We start from the raw sequence: 24,021 nt of genomic DNA on the forward strand, positions 1-24,021 counted from the left end.
AGCACGGGTTCCTCCACCACTTGGTAGATTGGCCAGATTGTCACCGAGTCCGGCCACGATCCGCTACAGCGTGGGGGAGAAGTGGGTGGTGCGGTGGGTGCAGTGGGTTTACCTGGCCTCTAACTGACCAGACAGACACTCACAGCTCCATTATGTCGATCCTGCTCTTCGGAAGGGGTCTATTTCACAATGCATGCTTCGGGGACTAGTCGGTGCGAGCCTTGGAACGCACTACCCCAACGGAAAAAAGACCCATCTCTGCCATTATCTATTGCTCCACGCAAATTCGCTGGTATCTTTTCGAAAGCCAGCGACATGACGTGTTGCAGCAGATGGCTTCAACTCGTTTGGGTATCAAACCTGGTAGATTCTCCGTCAACAAGGCCCTTCACGCCCGCCAAGGTGCCATCTCCTCAAGATGACACTAGTGCACATCACCGTGCTTGAGTGGGCTACATCATTGGCGCCGTGCGACCGGGGCGAACAATAAGGTAGTGAACATCGTGTTGTGTGCACGTCCAACAGCCTGGACGGCACCTAATGGAATCGAAACGCAGAGCTTCAGCCTGGTCGCGGCCAAACTCCGTCCATCCTTCCGCTACCACCCGGCTCATTCGGCCTCTCGCCACAAGGTAGGTGAGCTGCTGGGAACGCGGTGTCTTGGTGCGTTTATAAATGGCCAGTCAGGGATGTCCAGAACACGATCTCGTGGCCCCGCGGACTTTCGAATCATCAGGGTCTAGTCAAAGTACGTGCCTAGCAGTATTCTGGCATGTTATACAACATTGCCGACACCGTTGACACCCTCAACATCCACGATAGTTCCGATGAAGATGGCGACTACCATGCGCCCGGACAGTGAGATGCATGATTCGCACCCGAGTTGAGAGCACCACTTTTCGGCTCTTTCCGCCCGTCATCAAGTCTAGAACCATTCAAGCCACCCCGGCCGCCGAGACTAATACGCCAAAGCTTTCTCCGGACTAGCCATGTGTGTCCAGTGCTAGTCCTGAGTGAGTATCTGTCTTTGGGGAGGTAGGGTCATGGAGCATGGAGACTGAGGGAGGACTGATAAAATGGTCTGGATACTTATGGATATTAAGAAATCTTGATGGTTCGTTCGAGCTATGGAAAATGTTGCGAATAGTTGCGAACACATCAAGAGTCGAAAAACAATGTTGGTGGGAAAACCCTGCCAGTCAGCGGACATGTTGGCGGATTGAATGTCTCACAGTTTTACCCCTGAGGTAGTATTGTGTATTTTACTATTTGCCACTTTCCTACTTTTTCAATAGAGTAGCAATGGGCGTAACCTTTTTAGAGAGCCGTTTCCTAACGAATGTATTGCGGCGTTATTGGAAGTTCTTTCACGGCGATCCACGCCCCGTGTCGTTTCCAGAGAGATATATAATATATAGCACTGGGTATCGTATTTGTAGTCTATCATGCCTGTAACAGCCAATATCCCTCCCATGTCGTATCTATAACCGTATTATATGCCAAACCATGACAATCCGAGTGAACCATTCAACTAGAAAAAAAAAAAAAAAAAAAAAAAGGGTAAAGATAATCCATAACAAGATAGAACGAGATCATGCCAATTTTGCGTTCGGCCCCGCCCGATTGGCCTGGGGTTGGGGCGTAGGTCGCTGCACCTCGAGGGCGCCATCGTGCGGTAGGATGGCGATAACCTTCTGGCAGTTGGGGCAGTGGTGGTGGGTATTGTAGGACCACTTGGCGATGTAGGGGATGACGGCGCCGATGAAGCCGCAGAAGATACAGCACAAAAAGGCCGCGACGCTATAGTTATGATTAGCGAGTTTCTCTCCCCAGCGACGTTCTGACGGCCGGATTTGCATTAAAAAACAGAAAAAAAAACACGAACCCTGTTTGACCGGAGCTTTCCTGCACGACACGAGTGACGCCGGCGTGGTGACACCACTGGCATTCCACCAGGGCGGGCGACTCGCGGAGGCTCTCGCGGGGCGTCACCGTGACGCCCCCAACGGTCTGCGCGACTGGGGGCGCGACGGGGGAGCCCACGACCTTCTGGTATGAGGGGGGCAGATGCTCATTATCGTTTTGCGGCGATCTTTCACTTGGCTGCGACCTGTCATGCGATTAACTCTCTGCTTGGTTCGTGGTTTATTCAAGGTGGACACACTCGTTGGCGGGTGGGGACGGCGCGGTGGGGCTGGCCGAGTTGGGCAACAGTTCCACAGGTGCTACGCGGTCGTTGCCGGGCGAATAAGGTTGTGGATTTTGCTGGGGTTGGGTCGAGGGCTCCATGGTGGCAGTAGTTGAAAAGTGTCGATGGGATATGAAGAAGGGAACGGATCGAGAGGGGAGAGGAGGGACGGTCCACATATAAATATAAGAAACGGTCTCGTATTTTCAACCTAGCGGAGGCTCAAAAAGGCTGTGCCCAGAACGGTGCAAACTAGCGGGGGATGACTCAGAGTAATCCAGGGTGCCTCGTGTGAAGGGGGCAGTGCCCGGGGCGAGAACGTCGTTGGCTGTTCCTAGGCCAGGGATGCAATCTATTTTAACCAGATCGCTTGCCTGCGCTGAGGATTCTAGTCGCGTTGGTCGTCTATATATATTCCCGCGCTAGATAATCCTGCGCTAGGGAGACTGGGCCGTGACTTTTACCATTACGAACGGGGTGGCGATCGGACCCATGGAAGGTGCTACCCAGGGTGCCTGGGATAGACCCGCGGTCGGGAAATAACAGAGCAAGAAAGTCAAAAGCTTGAAATTAGGGTCGGTAGAGACTGTCGACCAGGGTCCATCCCGACAGGTTGAACTGGTGAGACGGACACCTCGAGAAAACACGCCATGTTGGATGGCATTGCGCAGGATAGATTCAACAACAGGGCAAGGCCTTCCATTGAAAATATGATCATCCCATGTGTTAATAGTCATCCCCGCGACTGATAACCTCCTTGCCCGACTCGCCTAGAATGATGGTCTACAGTGGATTAGCTCGGCAATTCCTGGGTCAAGAGCGAAGCGTACGTGTTCAAACTGGGCGGAAAACGAGCCCGGGATATCCACCAGAGGAGGGTAGACGTCCATCACCCCTTTGGATACGAGGTTGTTCATCTACTCAATATTAGTGCCGTATCGCAAGACTTCACAGGGTACGTACCCCCGCCAGGTATCGATCCACCCCCAGCCGCTCCAGGTAGCGGCGACAAAAGACCAGCGACCCGAAACTTTGGTTGATGGTTTTGTAGAGCGATCGGGCGGTCGCCAGCGGCGTGATCACCTTCAGAGGGGCGTCGGCACTCCGGCCATACCCATAGACACCGGCCTGTGGTCAGTCAGTGTAGGTCAACAACGCCAGGGATTATCGGGAAACCTACGCCGTCGATCACGGTGCCCCGGCCGGTCGAGCCAAATGTTTCAATGGCAAAAATCTCTCCGGCTTCCATCTTGGTTTGGTCATTGTTCTTCAAGAAGGGGATCGACTTGCCGCCGTGGATCTGATACTGCTTGATGTCGTGACCGCTGAGACCGCGGACCGGTTTCACGGGGAAGGTATGGCCGCGTATCTCCACCTCGTAGCTCTCCATGACCTCCTGGACAGCGGCGCTGACATCGCTGATGCGCACATCGACTCCGGCCGTCTACCCTTCGTTAGCGATCATACGATAGTAGCCGGGTGGGTGCCTACCCGGATGCCCGTGTTGGTCGCATCCTGGACGGCGGCAAGCAGTGGGTCGTAGGTCGGATCAAACGACATGGTGAAGGCGCTATCCACAATCCATCCATTGATGTGCACGCCGAAATCTACCTTCATCACATCCGTCGCCTGCAGCACGACGGGCGACTGTCCCGGGTTCGGGGTGGAATGCGCCACGCAGTGATTGAGAGACAGGCCCGTCGGGAATCCCAATCCCGACCGGAGACCCTCGCCCGGTGCTAGCCCCGCGTTGTCCAACAGCGCGCGGACACCATCGTCGATGCCTACCGCAATGTCCATGAGGGTCTGTCCCGGCCGCACACTGGCCTGGACCCACTGGCGGACCTGGCGGTGGATCTCGCCCGCTTTGCGATAGTTGTTGAGGAAGCTCTCGTCCACCAGGTCGCATCGGGCTTGGTCGCGACTTTCTGCGGCCGTCGTGCGCGCCGTGTTCATCATTGTTCCGTCGCATTGAATTTCCCCCATGGGGTACTGACCCGTCGGGAAGAGCTGATCCACCGGGACACGGGGTGGAGAGGACTGGTGGACCGGACCCGACGGCTTCTTTTTGGACTTCTTCTTCTTCTTCTTCTTCTTTTTCTTTTTCTGGTTTGTCTTCGCAGCGGTCGGTCCAGTCAGGGAGTGGGGAACCGCACCGGGCCCGAGGGCATTATCGTCGTCGTCGTCGTCGTCGGTATCGCCCGTATCGCCCAGACTCCCGTCTCCGTCGCGAGACAGATGCGCACCGCGTGGTTCGCCGCCAGCGGTGGTGACCGCCGCCGAGGGGGCATTATCTGCAGAACGTCAGTATAACCTGTGCTGGGAGTAAGACGATACGTACGGCCGTGGGCCGTGTCTTGATGTTCGGGAGATTTGGAACCCATCGCGACATCGAGGGGGAGTAGATCGAGTCGATGGATGTGAGATGAAGGTAGAGAAAGAGAGTAGAAGGAGGAAGGAAAGAAAAGAGAAGAAGATGCAGGGTTCAAGATTGGCGGCGGAGGGAACCGTCGCGTGGCGGTGGCAGTGTCTGGCGCTAATCCCTCGCTAGGTATAGGAGGAGGAGCCCAAGAAATAGAAACGTATCCCACGAAACGGATGATATATATCAACGTAAGTCTTGTTTTTTTAACTGATATCAGCATGACTTGACGTATTGCGCTGAATCCGGTGGCTTATAGAATACTAGAGCTAGCCTGAGGGCTGGAAACTCGAGGATTTCTCATTCTTTGGTTATTGTCCATTATAGCAAGCGATACTGCCTATATTCCAAGTTTACACCGCGCATGTTTCTATTACATCAGTTCTCATACCCTTAAAGCGTTTTGTTATACTGGACAGATTGAGGGCAATCAGCAACCATGTCAGATGACTAGCAGGGTCTTCCCTCCCACACGTTTCTCTTTTCCATGCTTCATATTTCTTACCTAGTACGATCATAGCTTTCCAAATAGCTTCAAGCTCAAAAATTCAACCATTGTGGGCCGCTTGCATCGGGGTTCGCCTGTATCTAGTACACAGGGTTCTGGGGCACCTAGATGGGAATGATTCTACGTGGCAGGCTATAATACTAGGGCCGAGCCTTGATTCACAAGAACAAATCTATCTTCCATCGAGCGACAACACTCCTCATGGCACTATCAGCCGGGGACATTCATAATCCCTTTTGGCACGAACTATTACAGCTACTAGGCGCATAAACCACTTCATTAATATTATTACTCACTATTGCTAGACAAACAAACAAAGCATCCGATCTCAATCGAGCACCGTTGGAAAGGAGAAAATTCAACAACCAAAGGCCTGGGCAATCATGCACGCGTGGACATCACCACCATAGGGCTTGGAAACGGAAAAAGACGGCGTGGTTCTCACACAGTCACCCGCACATTCTTCGACACACTGGGCACCCCGGCATTGTCCAGGACGAAAAGCATATAATACCCAGGGGTGGCGACTCCGGGTTCATCGGGGATCTCGAAGGAATACGTGTTGGTCCTGCCCGGTTGCGCCGACAGCCTGACACCAAGGCGTCGTTGATCCGTGTTCACCGTGTGCGTCGCGGAGCCGTAGCGGATGATCGATGCCTTGGAATTGACAGGTCGATCGGTCTGGATCGTGATCGTGGTGCCGGGGGGGCCGTCAGCCGGACTGACGCTGTTGATGACGGGACGATCCGTTTTCTTGCTTCCATTGTCATTGACCAGATAAGGGGGGGTGTAAATCTGAGCGTCGAAGTGGTTGGCGTCGCAATCTCCGCAGAGACCACCACCGCCGGTGAAAACCGTCCCGTCCTGCAGAAGCAGTGCAATGCTGTGGTACACTCGGGGCACGTTGTTTGGCTGCAACTCCTCCCATCGGCCGCCCTGCACACTGCTGGTATCGGGAACAAACCGTTCCGGCGTGAAATGGGTGAAACTCTCATTGAACGGCAGCCCGATATCCTGGCCGCCGTGGGTGAAGACGGACCCGTCCGGCAGCACGACGGATGTGTGGAAGGTGCGCGTGTACTTCATCGACGGGGCCTGGTCAACGTGAACGGGAGTCTTCGACTCCGTAAGGGTGAGGATGTAGGTAGTATTGATAGCCGGCTTTGTCTCGTAGTAGCGGGAACCCCCAAAGCCGAGAATCTTGCCGGTGTCGTACATGACCGCATTGCCACACATGGCATCTTGGTCGCCGCGCTGGCCGGCGTGGGTGGTACTCCCCGAGGCACGCGTTCCATACCAATTCATCTGGTCACTGGGCCCCGCTTGGAGAACGTATCCATCCTTCCACCCGAACAGCCAAGCGTGGTTGTCCATTCGATACTGGCGCCGATCCGCCGTAACCATATCGTCGACTGTGGCACCGGGGAGCATGGTGGCCCTGTTGGTTCTCGGATCGTAAATCTCACCGTCTTTACTGTTGCCACCGGTTTCACCAGAAAAGGAACCGCCAATGGAGAAGATCCGGCCGTCAGAGCACATAGTCGATGATTCATAACCGCGCAGGGACGCCATATCCCTCCGCCGCTGCCAATCATGCGAGGTCGTGTTATATAGGCTGATCTTCGCCGCATCATTCCCACCAAACACGAGGACATTCCCCTCCACATCACTCGCGATCCCCGAGCAGAACATATCATGGTCGGTCTCGTCCACCTTGCGTTGGGTCACCGTCTTTCGCTCGGGGTTCCATAGGGCGGTCTGCGTCTTTCCAGACCGGTAACCGGTGAATTGCTTGTAACCCCAGGAGGACCAGACTAGCACCTCGCCCGACTTGGGGTCGACCGCCCCAGACACGGGAACGAGGGGAAAATCAATGGTCGGACCCCAGATGCCCTTTTTGGGGTTGGGGGGGATCTCGTTGCCCTCGAAGATCTTGAGCTCCGCGACCGCGACCGGGCCGTCGTTGAGCTCAATCTGCAAGTATCTCGTGCGCTCGGGTTGAAATACGGACTGCTTTTCGCTGGTATCCGGCCACCATGTCCCATACGCCACCTCCTTCCAGGGTCCTCTATCGCTAGGCCCCACAAACACCGAGTGCCGAGTCACAAAGTGATTCGGCTTATCGGGGGAAGGAACCACGACAAACCCAGTCAGGGTCCTTGGACCACCAAATTCGACGATAATCCTTGAGCTCCCGGAACGGGAGGTCGACCAATCGGTCGTCACAGTCCCATCCAAGATATCCGTACAATCCTGGCCTCGAACACCCTGGAAACAAGTGATCTTCTGCACGTCATGCGAACTGATGACATGTCCCGAGGGTCCAGATTGGTCGAGATTGGCAACTTCGACCCCACCAACAAGATCGACTCCAGCGGTCTTTCCTTCTTGGTACTGCTCTTCTTTGTGCATCACTTCGAGCGCCTGCGGATCCTCATCCTCGACCGCCGACGCAATGCCGAGGAGAAGAGCAGCCAAGCTCCAGTTGAACTTCATGGTGGAGGACAGACGAGCTGCTTGACGACAAAGCGATGGTGTCGGATTAGACCGTCGGTGGGTTGTTCGTCCTGGCAATATGAGATGGAACATGCTCGTGCTTTTATAGAGCATCGTGTATAGCCCTTGCCGATTCTCCCATACCGCACGACCGACTAATATTCCTTGGGCTAGGGGCTGGCATGCCGGGCCCCGTATTCACCGCGAGCCGGGGAGTCAAAATTCCCGGGCGTGATACCGTATACCTTTGCCCAGCACCATCAGCTCCCTGACATTGCATGGCCCGTATGCACAATCTTCATCTGTTATCCCAATGTAGAGGTAGTAATATCCATGGTTGAATCATACAAAGATAACGAATCTGACGCGTGTGGAGGACAGGCACTGCCACGACTTCGTAACCTTCAAGGCTGACACGAGCAATACAACGGACAGCTATGCCGTCCTTACCCAGGAATGCTGGGTGTTGTACATAACTTTGCCTGAAAATAAGAATTCACTACAATATTGGCCTATGTACGGAGCAAAGGGATCGGCAAAAGCACCAGGGGATCTGTTCGCGTCTGTAAAGGCATTTCGAACTGACATGAAGTCATGCAGCTATCCTATACAAAGATCAAGTAATGAATGATGGATTGACATTGTCAACATATGGCGCGGGCGCTTCGGTATGTCAACGCATTGATAGACCGCAGGGTTTACATGCCCAATTGCTATTCCCAGATTACTCGCGGTCACAGGTCGATGCCAACAGGAGAAGGGAGTCCTCTATCTATCATTCAAAGGTGGCCTGCCCATCGAGATCTCAGGAAGTGTTTGGACTTCATAAAAGCCAACAGCCAGCCTACTTTGTATCATAAACCGTGAGAGTCTCCGGGCGCCATCCCAATGGCCCATCCAAGGCATGCCTAACATAGGTACGACCCAAGTGGTCGGTACGGTAACTCTGTCACGCCCACTATACTTGCTGCATAGCCCGCATGTCACGGAGTAATTTTCATTGCCGTCGCATCAGGAGACTTACCGTGGAATCCCCCTAGCGGAATGGCACCCTTCCCTTGTGGAACGCCGGTAGCACCGCAACGGGAACGGAAATGCAACGACCTGCGTTTTACATGATGATCATTCTCATTGAGAGGGACGCCAGCCAGGGGACTTTCGGCCGTAACCTCGGAAAATGGAATTCTCATTGGGAGGGACGCCAGCCAGGGGACCTTCGGCCGTAACCTCGGAAAATGGATGGTCGAATTCTTTTGACCGAGTCTGATCCACGAAGGCTGGACGGGCAACCAGGTGTTAGTGAGAGGATACATGGTTGACGATGAATCATCATGTACTATTCGATGGCTCGGACACTGGCCGTCTTCAGCTATTCAGCTAGCCACGTAGGTGATCTCTTCGCCTTTTGTATTGCTGTCCAGCTTGATGAGGTCACAAGGAAGAGATGTACTGAGTAATCGGACTGACGATTGACCCGCACAATATCACGTTAGATTGTCTAGTTACCAATATTCGAGCCGGTGCGGAAGCTAGTCGGAAGAGTGATGGCCGTTCTGAATAGACGTTTGTATGAAGAATCTGTATCAACCCATATTGTGGATTGTACCGATTGTATATGGTGTGATGGCAGTCATATCCAGGCCGGCCAAATGCCGATTCGGTATCTTGGTGCAGTGGCTGAGAGTATACGTGCAGTTTTCTACCCACGTCTACTATATTTGATGTTACCCCTGGCGACTATCAGTACCCGCCCAATTGGACATGACTTGAACTGCATTGAGGCTCGGCGTAATCCATCTCTAGCAGTTTAGCGTTGCAGACCTAGCTGGTCGGTCTGTAAAAGTCTGTGCATCAGCCTTGGCTTTATGGCATCCGAAACTGCTCCCTGGCGGGTGCCACAGTGGAGAAGTCAGAAGCTTAGGGTGCACCTCGCTTCTTTCTGGATAGACTTGACACCACATTGAAAGCAGGGCCAAACGTCTCCATCCACTCATAGACGGGCTAATGTTAACTTTGACCATGGTAGAGGCCCAGGACAGCACTCAACCCAAGAACAATGCAACCCTGTGAGATCATGACAGGTCTGGTCAAGTAGGGTATAAAAATCGGGATCGGACCCTGGCAAAGATGACTTGATACAGAAGATCCTCGTTCTCAACCTTCTTCAAATGATATTATCTTGAACTTCTATAAAAGATACCTCATCAATTTCAAAATGGCCAACGACATGGACAAGTCCGATATGCAGGGGGATATTTGGTACGCCCGCCGGATCGTGGATCTTTCATCCGTGGATCGTTGCTGATTGGACAAACAGGCCCGGGCTGCTGAAGAAGTATGAGGAGTTTGTCTTGTTCGAGATCAAAGACGCGGCGGATTTCAAAGATCGCCTGAAGGAGATGGTGTCGAAGAAGCAGATTACCACTGCTCAAGATGCGCTGTCTACGCGAAAACGCGTCTCCGGAAGTGGCAAGGAGGTCGAAATGTCCGGCGTCAACATTGCCTTTACCTCCAAGGGAATGGTCAAGGTAAATCTCCTTGGTTCCTTCATGATATACAGGGTGAGGTACTGAATGTGCACAGCTGGACAGAGATGAGCTCCGTGATGACCCCTTTATCAAAGGCATGTACACGGACATGGTGTCGGAGGGCCGAGATACCGACGAGGAATGGGACGGTTGCTGGAGGCAGGACGTCCACGGCGTTCTCCTTATCTGCGGCACCGAAAAGAAAGTCCAAAGCACCAGGGAGAGGATTATCAAGACGTCCCTGGGCAGTTCCATTGCCGTGGTTGGGAAGCCCATGGCGGGAGCTACGCTGCCCAAGAAAAAGGATATCCATGATCCTGAGCAGTAAGTCTTTTGATCTGGATCTCGAAGAGGGGAGCGCTATCGAATCCGGCGTCTAACTATCTCCAGCTTCGGGTTCCGCGATGGTGTCTCCCAGCCCATCTTGAAGGGTCTCGATGATGACAAGATCAAAGAGGAAGGGGTCCAAAAGACTTTCACCGCTCCAGGGTAAATTAATCTCACCAGGCTACCCTGTATCCGATCCATGTGTGCTAACCTCGCCAGGACCATTCTGATCAACAATCCTGGATTTTATGATGACAACAAAAAGTGGTGGGAGCCCGACTGGGCCAAGAACGGTAGCTACTTTGTTCTTCGCAAGATGGGCCAGGACGTGCCTAAATTTCACAAGTATGTCACTGCTACTGTTACGTGGCGCACACTACGTATGGGCATGACCTGACCACCGTTCCTATAGGTATTGTGAGGCGACGGCACGCCAGCTCGGCTTTACTCAAGACGAATTTGAAGCGCGCCTGGTCGGACGCTGGAAGAACGGTAAGCCGCTAGTCATAGTCTATCGATTGATTTGAACTGGTATTGATATAGCTTCGCAGGCGCCCCCGTGGAGAAATATCCGTTCGAAAGCTCCACCTTCGACGGCAACCTGAACGACTGGGACTATGAAGATCCCGACAAGCAGACCAATTGCCCATTTGCAGCCCACATCCGCAAGACCAACCCTCGCATTGGGATCGGCAATACGACGAAGAATCTGATGATGCGTCGGGGGATCCCGTATGGGCCTGTGTGGGAACCCGGGAAGAATGACCAGGTTGAGCGTGGTCTCTTGTTTACCTGTTATCAGAGTGCCATCAAGAATGGCTTTCAATTTGTCATGAACCGTAAGCACACCCTACCCTGTCAAATGATACCGAAGAGCATTTCTAACGCATTGTTAGGTTGGGTCTACAACCACGGATTTCCGCACGACCGGAATGGCCAGGATGCTATCATCGGCCAAGATATCAAAGGCGCGGTCGAGGAAGAAGACAAGAAATTGCGCCTGAAACTCCTGGACAAGAAGGGTCTAGAGCGTGAGATCTCGTTCACGACCTTCATCTCCGTCAAGGGTGGGGAGTACTTTTTTACGCCGCCGTTGCAATTCATCCGGGGTCTGTAGGGCTTGTCCTGGGGTTGGGTGGACATTGTCCAATTAGTTACAACTAGAAAGTGTAGACCTGGTGAATGAACGCTGAAAAGGCTCTTTTTGATGCTAGAAATAGCTGCCTTTCTTCTACCTATCACATTGGAAGGCGAGGAGCCGCTTGACTGCCTTTCTGGCCAGTACCCCCCCCTGTTCTAACATATTTCGTTGAAAACAAAATCTAAATAGATTAAATTACACGCACATCCAAAAGAATATTCAGTGGGAAAGGATGAAGAAGAAGAAATGCAAAGCAAGCGTCATCGCGATCATCCGAGCACCACCACCCACAGGGCCATCATTACCATCACCACCATCGCGATACACCGATTAATATTGCGATCCGCGCGCTCGATGCGGTCCCGAAATAGCTTCTCGTATTGGAGACCCCTATTCAGTGTAGGAAACGGCGTCTGCGGTACAGGCTTGCCTAGGAACCGGCACAGCGGCTCCCATCCATCGTGGATATCCCACTCCAGCAGCCGGTCGGGATGCACGAGGCGTCGCACCCGGAGGCAATGCTCATCCAGGGCCCTGCGTGAGTTCTTCTCGAAGCTGCCGCGGTAGAAGATATTCCAGTTGCCTCGGATGAAGCCCTCCTGCATCCAAAACAGCTCAGAACAGAACCAGCTGCGAAACCAGAACGTCCAGCTCTGGTGCAGGGGGTCCAAGATCTCCATGACACTGCGATGCCAAGCATCCACGTCCTGGCGGATGTTGAGGATCACCTTGGCGTCGGGGTATGCCGCGATGAGCTCCGGCGCAAAAGCCGCGGCGACATGGTCAGTGATGCCGGCGCCGTGTCCGATCACGGCGTCAAAGTCGGCGGCTGTCAGGCTGCCGCCGCGCTCTCGTTTCAGACGCAGTCGGTGCCACGCGAGGTCATCTTCGGGGTGGTCTACGATGTCGAGGCCGTGGTAGCAGTGGTCGTAGCCGAGTTGCAGCAGCGCCGCCCGAAGAGAGCCGGTGCCGGATCGCGAGGGACCGACAGCGAGGACTTGCATGGGCACCGAGCGAGTTCGAGATGGCGCCTCGAGGGCGTACAGGTGCTCCTTGAGGAATTCCATTGAAATGGCCCCTGCGTCTCTCTCTGGCGGGGCATGCGATCTTCATGACTTTAACGCCCGATCATCCCTGCACCAGGAGCCTTGGCAGGCGGGCCCCGCAGATGCAATAGAAATGCACGGCAGAAAAAAAAAAATTCGGTGTGCAGTTGCAACAGGAAGGGTTTCGGTTTATCGTTTATTACATATACCCCGTCGGTGTGCGCAGCCCAGTCATTCCCTTTTCAGGCCATTGACCTATACCCTATCACAGATGGCCTCACTGGCGACCATTTTACAAGCCGTTCGCGTGCGATACTCGCTCCCGCCCGACGAGGTATTCCAATCGGTGGCTGCGTCGGTGGAACAGCACATGGCGGCGTATGACGCCTCTCATGACTTTCACCATGTCCTCCGTGTGACGGCGCTCTCCCAGACCATTCTCATGGGGGAGTCGGGGGCTCACGATCCCACCGCGGTGCTTCTCGCAGCGTTAGAGCGCCTTCCCTTCTGCTAGCGAACCTGCCTGACTGATCTCCGTTGTAGACTCCTCCACGATGTCACCGACAAGAAGTACACGCGTACCGAAGATGGGTCGAAGCTGGCGGAGATACTCGCGAGCGCGAACGTCTCGCCTAGTCTGTCAGCGCGCGTCGTCGAGATCGTCAACAACGTCTCGTACTCGACTGAGATGCGCAACCCAGACCGGACACGGCAGGTGCTGGCCCAGCATCCGGAGCTCGGTATCGTGCAAGACGCGGACCGGCTGGATGCCATCGGGGCAGTTGGCATTGGACGGGCGTTCACTTTTGGTGCAGCAAAGATGCCGGAGTCCAGTATGCAGCGCTCTCGTGAGCACATCAGCGAGAAGCTGGTGAAGCTGGAGGGCCTGATGAAGACAGAGACTGGTCGACAGATGGCCAGAGCGCGCACCGAGAGACTGGAGTTGTTCTCCCAGTGGTGGGATGAGGAGTGCGCTCTCTAGTCATTTATATATAGTTTTGTTTACTCGTTGTCTCTGGACGATCAACTAAATACGGTTTAGATGGCTACAGTCAAATGGAATCAAATTTGCCAAAGGTCAATATGGCAGGAGTCTGTTGTCCTCCTCCCAAAGCGCCTGCCCTGGCAGCCAGTCATCCGGATAGACCGTCGGGCGTCTAGCTGGCTTAAGAGATGGTGCTCATCTGGCGTCAGGACCCATCTACCCAGGTCAAAGTTGGCGGCGATGCGCTCCGGTGTCACACTTTTGGGGATCACGCTCGTTCCGCGTTGGAGACTTCACATTATGCTGTCATGGTTAGCACATATCCCAATCATCCCGGAAGGGGTGTAAGTGCCTACAGGATTTTCTGTGGCGTCTTGGACGCGCGCTCGTACAGCTGGAGCAAGCCAAAGGCCAGCGGCGAATAGGCCGTGCAATGGATCCCTCGTTGCCGGCAGAAGTCTACCAAGCGGTCGCATAGGCAGCATGCGTGCAGCTAACTTAGATTAGCTGGGAGATCGGCCCGTGAGAGCAGCCCAGGAGCATACCTCGATCCGGCTCACAGCCGGAACTACATGGCACTCCGAATGGGACGGCAGCTTTTCCATGCTTCGGATGCCAAGATTGGACACCCCGATATTGGGCACGCGGCCCGAAGCGAGGACGCGCTGAATCTCCTATCAGGTCTGCTAGGGTCCCATCTCGGCAAGCGGGTGGAGGTATCCTCGGGCGACACGGCGATGGGCCAGTCCATGAGAAAAAGATCGATGCAATCGAATCCCACCGCGGCCAGGGACTGATCCACCGACTCCACTACGCGGTGGTGCCAGGGGTTGTCCACCTTGGTGGTGATCCAGACGGTCTCGCGCGAGAGCCCCGAATCCCGCACTGCCTCGCCGACCTGGTCCTCATTATTGTACTGAGACGCGGAGCCGATGTGTCGAAAAATCGGTTTCAGGGTGCCCAGACCCACCGACGGCATCCCTGCCAGTGTTGAGCCGGAATCGCTGCCGCTGTGTGGTTGCTATTGTTGTGGGAGGACGGTCATGCGAACCAGAGTCAGCGCAGATTTGAATTGACAGGCCTCGGATGGAGCTCTCCTGGGGCAATTGGTAAGCGATGAACCGCTTTCTGAAGATGACCCGGGCCAGATTCTAGCAGATAAATAGGAATTTGACCAGACGGTGGTGGGACTGGGTCACGACCGGCCAAAGATTTCCTTGTTGCACTTGGTAGTAAAGGGGGGCTTGATATAGGAATACCTTCATCGGGCAACGTCCTTATGTCTTCATATACTGACCTGAATTGTAGCGAGCCAAGCCACCCTGGCAACCCCACATTCCTACAGAGCGACGGAATGAAACCGACAGCCTCGTGGGGACCAAAAGCCCTACCGCAAGACTGGACGAGGCTATCCACATGAGGCTGTACTCCATGCTTTATATCATAGTAGCAACTCTCTTCCACGCTGCTCGGGCCCTCTCGCGTCTACCATTAGGAGGTGGTGACCACCTCCTGCTATCACTCTCAGCCAAATGATCTGCGCACATACGCAAGTCTTTCATGGCTGGGCCTGCCCGTGGGAACAGTTCCATGTTCGCCGGGGCCGTGCGGAAACGCGATGACGACCAATAATAGAAAGGGAGAGAAGGATGACGTTATAAACTGGGACCTCCTTGGCATCCCGCTTGTTTGGGATTGATTCTTCGACTATACTATGTATGCTCAAAGAATTCTGATCGAGCAATGGAGAACGTTGGTCTTCTGGGAGTGTTCAAAGATTCTTACACCAAGACAGACTACATGCCATACAATGGTCAACGGAACAGAACAAGCGTAATGGATACGTAATAAAATCTATTGCTCCCAGAAAGCGCCCAATAATAGCACAGGATCTAATCCCCTCACACCTCAACCAGTTGCTCCGTTCGACCTTTCCGCGCCCGCTCAATCACATCCTCCCAGATGGGCGGCCGCACCAGGAACTCGGAACCCGCCTCCTCTGCCTCCAGCCCCCACTGCAGCAGTGCCGCTTCGTCCGCCCAGTCGGCGTGCCCCATCAGGCCGACAGGCACAGACCCCGGCTCACCCGACTCAGTGGGCACCTCTCCCTCGACGTAGCCGGCCGGCACGCTGAGCGAGGGGACGCCGGCAAAGTTGGCCAACCAGACATACTCCATGGTGCGCAGGGTGGTGTCACCGTCGCTGAATCCGGAGCACATGTCCACGGTCGAGGCGATGGGCCAGCCGGCGCAGGCGGTGGTCGGGGTGACGAGGATCATGCCGGGCCGGTCGCGCCACAGTGCCGCCAGGTGGGCCATGATCAAGCGGCGGAGCTTCTGGGCACGAAGGTAGTCGGTTGCCGGAGTGGCGCGGCCGATGCTTAGCAGGATACGGTTGGCGGGCGCGATGTTGGCGGTGTCGGTCAGCACGGCGGCCGCGTCGGTGAGGATGGTCATGGCGTGAGCCGTCTGGCCCTCGGCGAGGAAGGGGATGTCTACAGGGACGACGGTATAGTCGTGCTGTGTCACCAGCCGGTCCAGCAGTGCGCGACACCGTCGCTGCACTGGCGGGTCGGCGCGCGCGAACCACGCCTCGCACACGCCTAGGGCCTTCTTCGTGGCGCCGGGCGCCGGGGTGAGGTCGAGCCGGCCGGGAGCCGGGAAGTGCGTGTCGGGACCGGGAGCGGCGACGAGCTGATAGACGGCGGCCAGGGAGCGGAGGTCGGCGGCCAGGGGTCCGATGACGCTGGTGGTGCTGGCGTAGTTGACGCCCGGGTAATGCGAGAGGCGGTTGTGGGAGGGCTTGAGACCGGTGACGGAGCAGAAGGCGGCGGGGATGCGCACGCTGCCGCCGCCGTCGGTGCCGAGGGCGACGGGGACGAGGCCGGCACTGACAGCGTAGGCACAGCCCGAAGAGCTGCCGCCGGTGTAGTAGCGCGAGTGATAGGGGTTGACAGGAGTGCCGTAGTGGATGTTGTGGCCGTTGGGGTCGAGACCAAACTCGTGCATGGACAGCTTGCCGACAAGAACAGCGCCGGCGGCCTCGAGCTGGCGGACACACCAGTTGGTGATGGACGGGTCGGTCTCGGACGGCTGAGGCGTGTAGTCGTTACATGAGCCGAGGTGGGTGGTGTAACCGTCGACGTCGAACTCTCCCTTGACGGCGACGGGCACGCCGTCAAAGAGGCCCCGCGGACGGTTCTCGCGGTACCGCTGAGTGGCGGCCTCGGCAGCGGCGAGGACGAGATCGACGCGGGAGTCGAACCAGGCCACGGAGTGGGGGCTGGGGTTGGGCACGTCGCGGCGGATGAGCGGCAGCAGGGCGCGAGCGACATCCAGCGGGGTCAGCTCGCCACTCTTGTAGAGGGCATGATAGTCGGCGACGGAATAAAACGGCTTCTTGGTGGGCTGGGGAGGAGCGATGACGCGCTCGGGGGGATCATCAGACCGTGGCGGTTCCTCGAGTGGGATCACCGTCGGGTCATAGCGGGGCTCCAGCAACTCGAGATGTCGGTCGATGGTGCGCAGGGCGCCGAAGCCCGCATTCCGCCAGATGAGACCAGGGAGAAACCAGATCCGTTCCATGCTGGGGGATATTAGCTACTGTCTTCTTCTTCCTTTTGCAATCCCGGCATGTGGTGCACTTACAGCCAGGCAGCCACGGTCAGCAAGAACCCCCGCAGCACCGGGTTCGATTTGCGATTGTAGTGCGGAGAGACATCGGGTCTAGTCAGTCAGTTTCGAATCATCAACCTCGTAAGATCAGGCAGAGTGAGGACAGGGTCCGGAAGAGGGAAGAAGGGTCAGCTCACCCCGTCTTGGCCTCGGGATAATCCCGGAATCGGACGGACATGAGGATGCAGGTACGAATACGCGTCTATCCAAGTAAAGTAGAGGAATAATCTAATGCAGTGTGATTGTAAACAAAAAGGAAGCAAAAAGAATGAAATCAAACTGAAGACAAGAGAGAGAGAGAGAGAAGAAGGAAGGAAGAACTACTTGGGAGTCACGAGAAGTTGATGTTTGTTGATCTCCGGTTATGCCGATCGGTCACCGCGGCCTGATGACTCATCTATCCACTTATGCTTCCCTCTATTCTTCTGGACTTCTATATCTCTCTCGACTTCACTTTGACTTCACTCTCGACATTCTTCACCGTAGATCTATTGTTCAACCCCGTCCGATGCAGCACCGCCTGCACCAATTCCTCGTTCACCGGTGTCGCCACCCCCACTTCCCTCCCCCGTCGCACCCAGTAGCCATTGATGAACCGCACCTCGGTCTCACGGCCAGCGCGCATATCCCACACCATTGAGCACGTCGTCTCCGCGTTCTGGGTGAGGATGTGACTCACTGTCGTCTCTAGACGATTCACGGCAAATCGCTCCCGCACGCCGGGCACCCCCTGTAGCTCAGGCAATGCGAGGACGACAGCCGAGATCTCGGTGAGAATCGCACGACGCAGTGCCGGCATCGTCACCAAGAAGCCAGTCTTCGCGTCGTGCAGGGCACACGTGGGGTTGCAGAACGCGTTCAACGCCAGCTTTTCCAGCTGTGTCTGGAAGACCTGGGTGTACGCGTCGGTACGGGCATTGAACCGCGGGGAGCGGGGGAGAGTCGCCAACAGGTCGTCATCGCGAGCGGGCGCTGGCGTCCGTCCCGGTGGCGGAGGCACCCATCCCAGGGCCATGGCGGCGGGTCCCGTGTGTGTAACGTGGAACGGCTTGGTGAGCGCCACGCCGTGGGAGACAACGCCGACGGCGTAGTGGGGACGGGTGGTGGGGTCGGGAAACAGGTGCTCGGTGACAGTGTCGATCATGCCGCAGCCGTTCTGGAGGAAAAGGACGGTGGAGCGGGCGGAGAGCCGGGCGCGCAGGGGTGTCAGCGCGGCAACGGTCTGCGGGGCTTTGACGCTGACGATGAGGTGGTCGATGTTGGTGGTAGTGGTGTCATGGCCCGTCTCGCCGTGCCAGCGCCCGTCGCGGAGGACTTCGAGGTCATAGCCCGTCTGCGGGATCACGGTCCCGTCCGCAGTCTCGAGCTGGATCTGACGCCCGGTGGCACGGTAGGCGTCTGCCAGGCTGGCGCGGTGGAGGAGCAAAGTGACCGGGGGTGGATTCGGCATGGCCCGCAGCCCGTGCGCGGTGAAGGTCCCGATACTTCCCATCCCGAGGACATGGATGCGGGGGGAATCCGGTGCGGAGAGAGAAGTTTTGGGGCGGGAGAGGGAGGGGTGGAGATGCCGCGATGGGGCCGGACCACACGGACGCGACATGGCGGGGAGAAATGAGGGGCGAGGGCATCGCATACCTGGAAGAAGGCCCGTCATCAGGGTAACAAGAGGGAGAGGTCGGTTGCATCTAATTCCAGACGGCCGTGGGCATCAAACGCGCCAGTCGTGTCTCGACTCGATTGATCCACCATGGTGTCTTGGCATCTGGCGATGATCCCAGGGTTGGGCCCTGGTGGCTTTCCTACAAGGTGGGCATATGATAGTAAACAATGGCGTTCGAGATTAAGTGTTTAGTATATACGCTGCTCATGAGGGGATGATTCTTGTTACAGTACTAGTATATATACATCTATGGTCAACCCCTCGCCTCAATAAACTACAATAGATGATGTATAATACAGACTAAGTCAACATCAGCTCCCCTTCCAGAAAACACGACCCTCCATCAATCGCCGCGCCGTTCGATAGACCGTGGCATGACGGAGTGTCCCATCCTCCCCATACTCTGCGCCCACCACCAATCGCCCACTGGCATGACCCAGAGTTAACCCCGTCGAACTGACCCGTGCGGCGCCCGTCACGTCCTCCACGACACTGCCTGGCACCTGCGCCGCCGCCGCCAGGGCCAACGCAACAGTAATAGGCACAGCTTTGTGCGGCTGCCCGACTGAGAGCGCCCGTACGAGCACGTCGACCTCCTTTGGCGTCTGGCCAGCCTGGACAGCCCGATCATCGGACAGCGGGGATGACACCAGGCCGATCTTGGGGACACTGCCGGGGACATCCTCCAGCTGATCTGCCAGACCCATAGCCACGCCAGCCTGGCGCCGGATGGAGTCGAGCCGCCGAAGCAGCGTCGGGTGTGCGTCGATCTCGTCGGGGGTGAGATTTCCACGTACGCCCAGGTCTTCCGCACGGACAAAGCACGCGGGATTGCTAACGTCGATGCAGGTAGTCGCCACACCGTCGAACGTATCTGCCACGCGACCCGTAGGAAACAACCGGCCGGTGCGGGAGCCAGCCGGATCAAGAAAGTCAAGCTGAATGGGGTCGGCTGTGCCGGCGACACCGTCAATAGCGAAGTCACCTTCGGCGGCAGCCTCGCCGTCGACGACGCCGAAGCGCGCGCGGACGACCTTGCCGGTGTTGGTGTTGTGGATGCGCAGGTCGACGCGGCTGCTCGTGTCGGGGGACACGGTGACCAGACCGGCGTCGACCGCGAAGGGACCCACGGCGCTGATCATGTTTCCGCAGTTGCTAGAGTAGTCGACGTGGTCATTGCGGACCCCGAGCGCGATGAAAGTGTAGTCGATGTCGGCGTCGGGGCGGGTGGGCGGGCCTACCACGCACACCTTGGACAGGCTCGACACGCCGCCGCCTAGACCGTCAAGCTGCCGGCCGTAGGGATCCGGACTGCCGATCACGCGTCGGAAGATGGGTGCCCATTGCGATTGCTTGGGGGGGAGGTGGTCGCGCTGGAAGAAGACGGCGCGCGATGTGCCGCCGCGGTAATAGGCGGCGGGGAGACTGCATTGGGTGGACAGCGAGCGCGGGGTGTTGAGAGTAGATGTCCATGGTCGAATGGAGCGTTGAATAGCCCGAAACGGGCTGAATCGCGTACTCAACATGATGGATAGGGATGTGGAAGAATCCCAGATAACAGAAGTGGGAGAGAATCGGGTGATCGACATTATTAAGACTGCGCCTGCGTCACATTAACCTCGGATCAGCGACTCCCCACTACATCCTATCACCATCCTCCATTCCACCATGGCTTCATATTTAGTAACTGGAGCCTCTCGCGGACTTGGCCTCGCGCTGGTTCAACAATTAGCAGCCCGTCCCGCGACCGAGGTGGCCTCTATCGTGGCGACAGCACGACAACCCCGCGAACTCCCGTCGCTGGTCGAGTCCTCGCGCGGGCGCATCGCCTACGTGCCTCTTGACACGACCAGTGCGTCCAGTGTCGCGGAAGCGGTGGAACGCATTCAGCGAACCCATGGTACTCTAGACGTATTGATCAACAATGCCGGCGTGGGGTCCTACACGCGGGGGGGAGTCACCGAGATGTATGACCCACCAGATGGTCGACAGCGCCAGACTAACTCCATCCAGGGATGCAGACAACCTCACAGCCGTGATGAACACAAACATCACGGGGACACATCGAGTGACGCAAGCCTTCCTACCTCTGCTACGACGGGGAACCCGCAAGACGATAGTCAACATGTGTGCCACCCTTATCCACTTCTGTATCCAAATCCAGCTAACCAACCAACAAGCTCAACAACAATGGCCTCCCTTGACCGAGCCAAAACATACAATGATATGCCCGTCCCAACCTACCGAATCAGCAAGACTGCGCTGAACATGATGACCGTGCAATACGCGCACGCTCTCGCAGACGAGAGCTTCACTTGCTTTGCCGTTAGCCCCGGGGTACGTCCATCCATTATCCTCCCATACACCAAACTGACAGCAACAGTGGCTCCGGACGGATCTAGGCGGATCCCGCGCCGACCTTTCCGCAGAGCAAGGTGCCGGCGCCGTCCTGGATATTGTCCGCGAGGCGAATCCCGCGCAGAGTGGGAAATTTCTTAATGTCCGTGTGCCGGGGTGGGAGAACCATGAAGGATTGAATCAGTATGATGGGAGGGAAATTCCGTGGTAGGTTTGTGAGGTAGGATGTATAGTAGATATAATTGACGGACTACCTGGTTAGCAATACTAGGGTATGCAAAGACTACGGATAGTATCGATGTGTGCATGGTCAGGTTGGGATGCACTTGAATATGAACCGCATCTACGAGCTACAGGACAGAGTTATAGGCATGTGTATCATGGGTGTGTATCATTGTTGGTATCATGATGGATTAGTGGGGAATGGAAGAGGTCTGCCTGCAGAACCTACTCCTGAGACACCTCCCCGACAAAGTCCATCAACCCCGTCCCCGTTGACTCGGCCGTCCAAGTCCGCGACCGCGGCGTCGCCGTTGGATCCGGCGTCGGGCGACCGAAGGGATCCAACCCCCCCACGGCAACGGCTTCGACGCGCAGCGCGTCACGCGACAAGTGGACGGTGAGCTTGCGGTTCTTCGCCGACGGCCCGCCCGCGGTGATGAGCTCGCCGTGGTGCGGAGCGGCTGGCTCCCAACGACGCGCGGGCGGCACGGCAGGGGCGGCGGCGACGGCCGCCACCACGTCCAGGAGCAGGACGTGCGACAACACCGCCTCCGCTTCGCTGCGCAAGCTGATGCGGGCCGGGGGCTGCACGTCGGGAAAGGCCGGCAGGTGCACGGCGAGGTCGAAGACGGTACCGCCCGGCGGACCGGCGACGGTGGTGCGGACGGTGACGTGGATGGAGGCCTGCGGTGCAGCGAGGGGCCCGCCGAGGGTGGACTCGAGGGGTCGCAGGAGGGTCCGGACGAGGCTCTCGACCGCTGGGACGCCCGGGTGGGACGCGGGCGGACGGACCGAGGCGAAGGGCGTGACGGTACCATCGCCGGGGAGGCCGGCGGCGCGGCGCACGCGGTGCAGGTCGCCCAGGACCGCCTCGAGGGCGCGCACGTGGGCGCGGTGCTGTAAGCCGGCCAGCAGCGGGCGCAGGATGTGGTATTCGGGGGTGTGGCGACGGCGGGGGGTCAGCGGTGGCGGGGGCTGCTCGCGTCGGTGTCGGTTCTGCCGGTGTGCGTGGGCGAGGAGGATGCGGAGGGCGTGGGAGAGCGCGTCGGCCAGCCGGTCGTCCTCGGCCGTGGTCTCGGGGTCTGCCGGGGGGGAGGAATCCCCGTCCGTGTCCACCAGGTCCAGCCAGATCTCCTGTACGTCCGAGACGGGGACGCGAACGAGGTTCTGGCGGGTGGTGACGCCGTGGGGGGCCAGGATGCGAGCCTCGCGCGTCATCTCGTGGAACAACTCCTCCTCGTATACGGTGTCGCGCGCCTGTCGGATGCGTGCTTCGATGGCGTCGGCGTCGGATGTGGGGGGTGGGGGGGTGCGCGAGGCGCCGGTCCAGCGGTCGTCGGTCTTGACGCGCACGCGGACGCGGCGGGCTTTTTGCGGCACGAGGCCTTGGTTGAGCAGGAGGCTGCCATCGTCGGCGCGGCGCAGGCTGGCCAAGCCGCGATCGCGGAAGATGGGAGTGGCTGCCTCGTTAGCACTCACCCACTGCGAAGTAGGTAGGGGAGATGGGGGCGGAAGAGAGATACCTTCTAGGAAACCGTATTGGACGCCTAAAGCCTGACGATCACGCGGCAGACGACAGACCTTCCAGCCCTGGTTCTGGATGGAGAGGACTTCATTCCAGTAGCGGGTCTCGGCGGCGACTTCGGATTCGAGACGGGAGGCCGCGTTCAGAAGTTTGTTGGCGGCGGAGTTGAAATTCTGCAGGCGCCAGCCGCGAGAGACGGCCTCTGTGTCGCGACGGACGGCGTCGGGCTTCGGAGGGGGATCAACGACCTCGGGGGTGAGGGAGCCCATGGGGGCGACCTGTTTGAGATAGGCAGACATGGAGGTTTCGGCCTGCCGGGGGGCATGTTGGGAGATGAGGAGGGAGACGAAGTCGAGGGCGAAGAGGGCTTCCATGTGGGCCTGGCTGGGAGGGGTCAGTACGGGCGGGGGGGTTCGTCTCTTTTTATGATCACCTCGCGTGAAGATGACCTACTGGGCAAACTGGGTGATCTCGGCGCGTTTGCGATAGAGCTGGTCTAACCGCTCGGTGGCGTCGACCTCTGTAGGGGATTCATCTTCATCGTGGTCGTCGGAGGCATCATCGGACTGATCGGCGATGCGACGGCGTAAGAAGTCCTCGGAGACATGACGGAAACTGCCCCATTGGGTGTTGATCTGGGCGATCTCGACGGGGAGGGGATCGGGGGGGTCGGGACGATCGAGACGGGGACGGAGGGGGAGGGAGAAGGAGTCTGACATGGTCGAGGTGGAGTTTTGGGGGGGGGGTCTAAGGTGCGAGAGGAGGAGGGAGAGGGAGAGGGAGGGAGAAGAGAGAAGAGATGAAGTTATCCCGACACTCGGTGTGCCTCAGGCATGATCACGTGATATTTATATGCGGACTCCATGCACCTGACACCACCGTACGGAGTCAAATGAAGTAAAACCAAAAGAGATAAAAAAAAAAACAATCAAACTCCAGAG

At 57.1% G+C, this 24,021-nt stretch overlaps 12 protein-coding genes across 12 annotated transcripts; 3 read left to right on the forward strand and 9 right to left on the reverse strand.

Annotated features, from left to right (window-relative positions):
• Positions 1-1,592: 1,592 nt before the first annotated feature.
• On the reverse strand, positions 1,593-2,289 carry BDW47DRAFT_128754 (LITAF-like zinc ribbon domain-containing protein; the record flags this gene model as incomplete). The annotated part of the gene is made up of 3 exons (XM_024816903.1): positions 1,593-1,800; positions 1,886-2,110; positions 2,165-2,289. The coding sequence occupies 3 exons, from the start codon at positions 2,287-2,289 to the stop codon at positions 1,593-1,595; spliced, it is 558 nt and encodes a 185-aa protein (XP_024668742.1).
• A 207-nt stretch (positions 2,290-2,496) lies between these two features.
• Positions 2,497-4,572, reverse strand: BDW47DRAFT_134051 (peptidase; the record flags this gene model as incomplete). The annotated part of the gene is made up of 6 exons (XM_024818003.1): positions 2,497-2,971; positions 3,019-3,105; positions 3,152-3,316; positions 3,369-3,632; positions 3,680-4,482; positions 4,530-4,572. 6 exons carry the CDS (start codon positions 4,570-4,572, stop codon positions 2,915-2,917), a joined length of 1,419 nt encoding a protein of 472 aa, XP_024668743.1. The 3' UTR covers positions 2,497-2,914.
• Positions 4,573-5,559: 987 nt separating this feature from the next.
• On the reverse strand, positions 5,560-7,530 carry BDW47DRAFT_120087 (galactose oxidase; the record flags this gene model as incomplete). Its single annotated transcript, XM_024815441.1, has 1 exon — positions 5,560-7,530. The coding sequence occupies one exon, from the start codon at positions 7,528-7,530 to the stop codon at positions 5,560-5,562; it is 1,971 nt and encodes a 656-aa protein (XP_024668744.1).
• A 2,299-nt stretch (positions 7,531-9,829) lies between these two features.
• On the forward strand, positions 9,830-11,586 carry BDW47DRAFT_120088 (Dyp-type peroxidase; the record flags this gene model as incomplete). Its single annotated transcript, XM_024815442.1, has 8 exons — positions 9,830-9,873; positions 9,932-10,142; positions 10,198-10,466; positions 10,533-10,631; positions 10,689-10,814; positions 10,882-10,961; positions 11,021-11,308; positions 11,366-11,586. 8 exons carry the CDS (start codon positions 9,830-9,832, stop codon positions 11,584-11,586), a joined length of 1,338 nt encoding a protein of 445 aa, XP_024668745.1.
• A 120-nt stretch (positions 11,587-11,706) lies between these two features.
• Positions 11,707-12,662, reverse strand: BDW47DRAFT_111556 (sulfotransferase family protein). The gene has a single exon (XM_024813977.1). The coding sequence runs from the start codon at positions 12,612-12,614 to the stop codon at positions 11,880-11,882; it is 735 nt and encodes a 244-aa protein (XP_024668746.1). The 5' UTR covers positions 12,615-12,662; the 3' UTR covers positions 11,707-11,879.
• Positions 12,663-12,842: 180 nt separating this feature from the next.
• BDW47DRAFT_71544 (HD domain-containing protein) lies at positions 12,843-13,734 on the forward strand. Its single transcript, XM_024819677.1, has 2 exons — positions 12,843-13,145; positions 13,200-13,734. The coding sequence occupies exons 1-2, from the start codon at positions 12,928-12,930 to the stop codon at positions 13,636-13,638; spliced, it is 657 nt and encodes a 218-aa protein (XP_024668747.1). The 5' UTR covers positions 12,843-12,927; the 3' UTR covers positions 13,639-13,734.
• A 259-nt stretch (positions 13,735-13,993) lies between these two features.
• BDW47DRAFT_120091 (NADP-dependent oxidoreductase domain-containing protein) lies at positions 13,994-14,620 on the reverse strand (the record flags this gene model as incomplete). Its single annotated transcript, XM_024815443.1, has 3 exons — positions 13,994-14,134; positions 14,187-14,315; positions 14,375-14,620. 3 exons carry the CDS (start codon positions 14,618-14,620, stop codon positions 13,994-13,996), a joined length of 516 nt encoding a protein of 171 aa, XP_024668748.1.
• An 884-nt stretch (positions 14,621-15,504) lies between these two features.
• BDW47DRAFT_71557 (amidase) lies at positions 15,505-17,594 on the reverse strand. Its single transcript, XM_024819678.1, has 3 exons — positions 17,453-17,594; positions 17,289-17,366; positions 15,505-17,226 (listed from the first exon to the last, which is right to left on the reverse strand). The coding sequence occupies exons 1-3, from the start codon at positions 17,491-17,493 to the stop codon at positions 15,543-15,545; spliced, it is 1,803 nt and encodes a 600-aa protein (XP_024668749.1). The 5' UTR covers positions 17,494-17,594; the 3' UTR covers positions 15,505-15,542.
• A 136-nt stretch (positions 17,595-17,730) lies between these two features.
• BDW47DRAFT_111562 (ketopantoate reductase family protein) lies at positions 17,731-18,610 on the reverse strand. Its single transcript, XM_024813978.1, has one exon. The coding sequence runs from the start codon at positions 18,457-18,459 to the stop codon at positions 17,749-17,751; it is 711 nt and encodes a 236-aa protein (XP_024668750.1). The 5' UTR covers positions 18,460-18,610; the 3' UTR covers positions 17,731-17,748.
• Positions 18,611-19,211: 601 nt separating this feature from the next.
• On the reverse strand, positions 19,212-20,490 carry BDW47DRAFT_111564 (DUF453 domain protein). Its single transcript, XM_024813979.1, has one exon. The coding sequence runs from the start codon at positions 20,115-20,117 to the stop codon at positions 19,287-19,289; it is 831 nt and encodes a 276-aa protein (XP_024668751.1). The 5' UTR covers positions 20,118-20,490; the 3' UTR covers positions 19,212-19,286.
• A 130-nt stretch (positions 20,491-20,620) lies between these two features.
• On the forward strand, positions 20,621-21,620 carry BDW47DRAFT_111565 (SDR family oxidoreductase). The gene is made up of 4 exons (XM_024813980.1): positions 20,621-20,942; positions 20,989-21,102; positions 21,156-21,312; positions 21,359-21,620. The coding sequence occupies exons 1-4, from the start codon at positions 20,644-20,646 to the stop codon at positions 21,542-21,544; spliced, it is 756 nt and encodes a 251-aa protein (XP_024668752.1). The 5' UTR covers positions 20,621-20,643; the 3' UTR covers positions 21,545-21,620.
• Positions 21,621-21,780: 160 nt separating this feature from the next.
• On the reverse strand, positions 21,781-23,993 carry BDW47DRAFT_134062 (mediator of RNA polymerase II transcription subunit 17; the record flags this gene model as incomplete). Its single annotated transcript, XM_024818004.1, has 3 exons — positions 23,534-23,993; positions 23,079-23,464; positions 21,781-23,015 (listed from the first exon to the last, which is right to left on the reverse strand). The coding sequence occupies exons 1-3, from the start codon at positions 23,797-23,799 to the stop codon at positions 21,781-21,783; spliced, it is 1,887 nt and encodes a 628-aa protein (XP_024668753.1). The 5' UTR covers positions 23,800-23,993.
• Between the last annotated feature and the right edge of the window lie 28 nt (positions 23,994-24,021).

Source organism: Aspergillus candidus, assembly GCF_002847045.1.
Source record: "Aspergillus candidus strain CBS 102.13 unplaced genomic scaffold BDW47scaffold_57, whole genome shotgun sequence".
Lineage (NCBI taxonomy): Eukaryota > Fungi > Ascomycota > Eurotiomycetes > Eurotiales > Aspergillaceae > Aspergillus > Aspergillus candidus.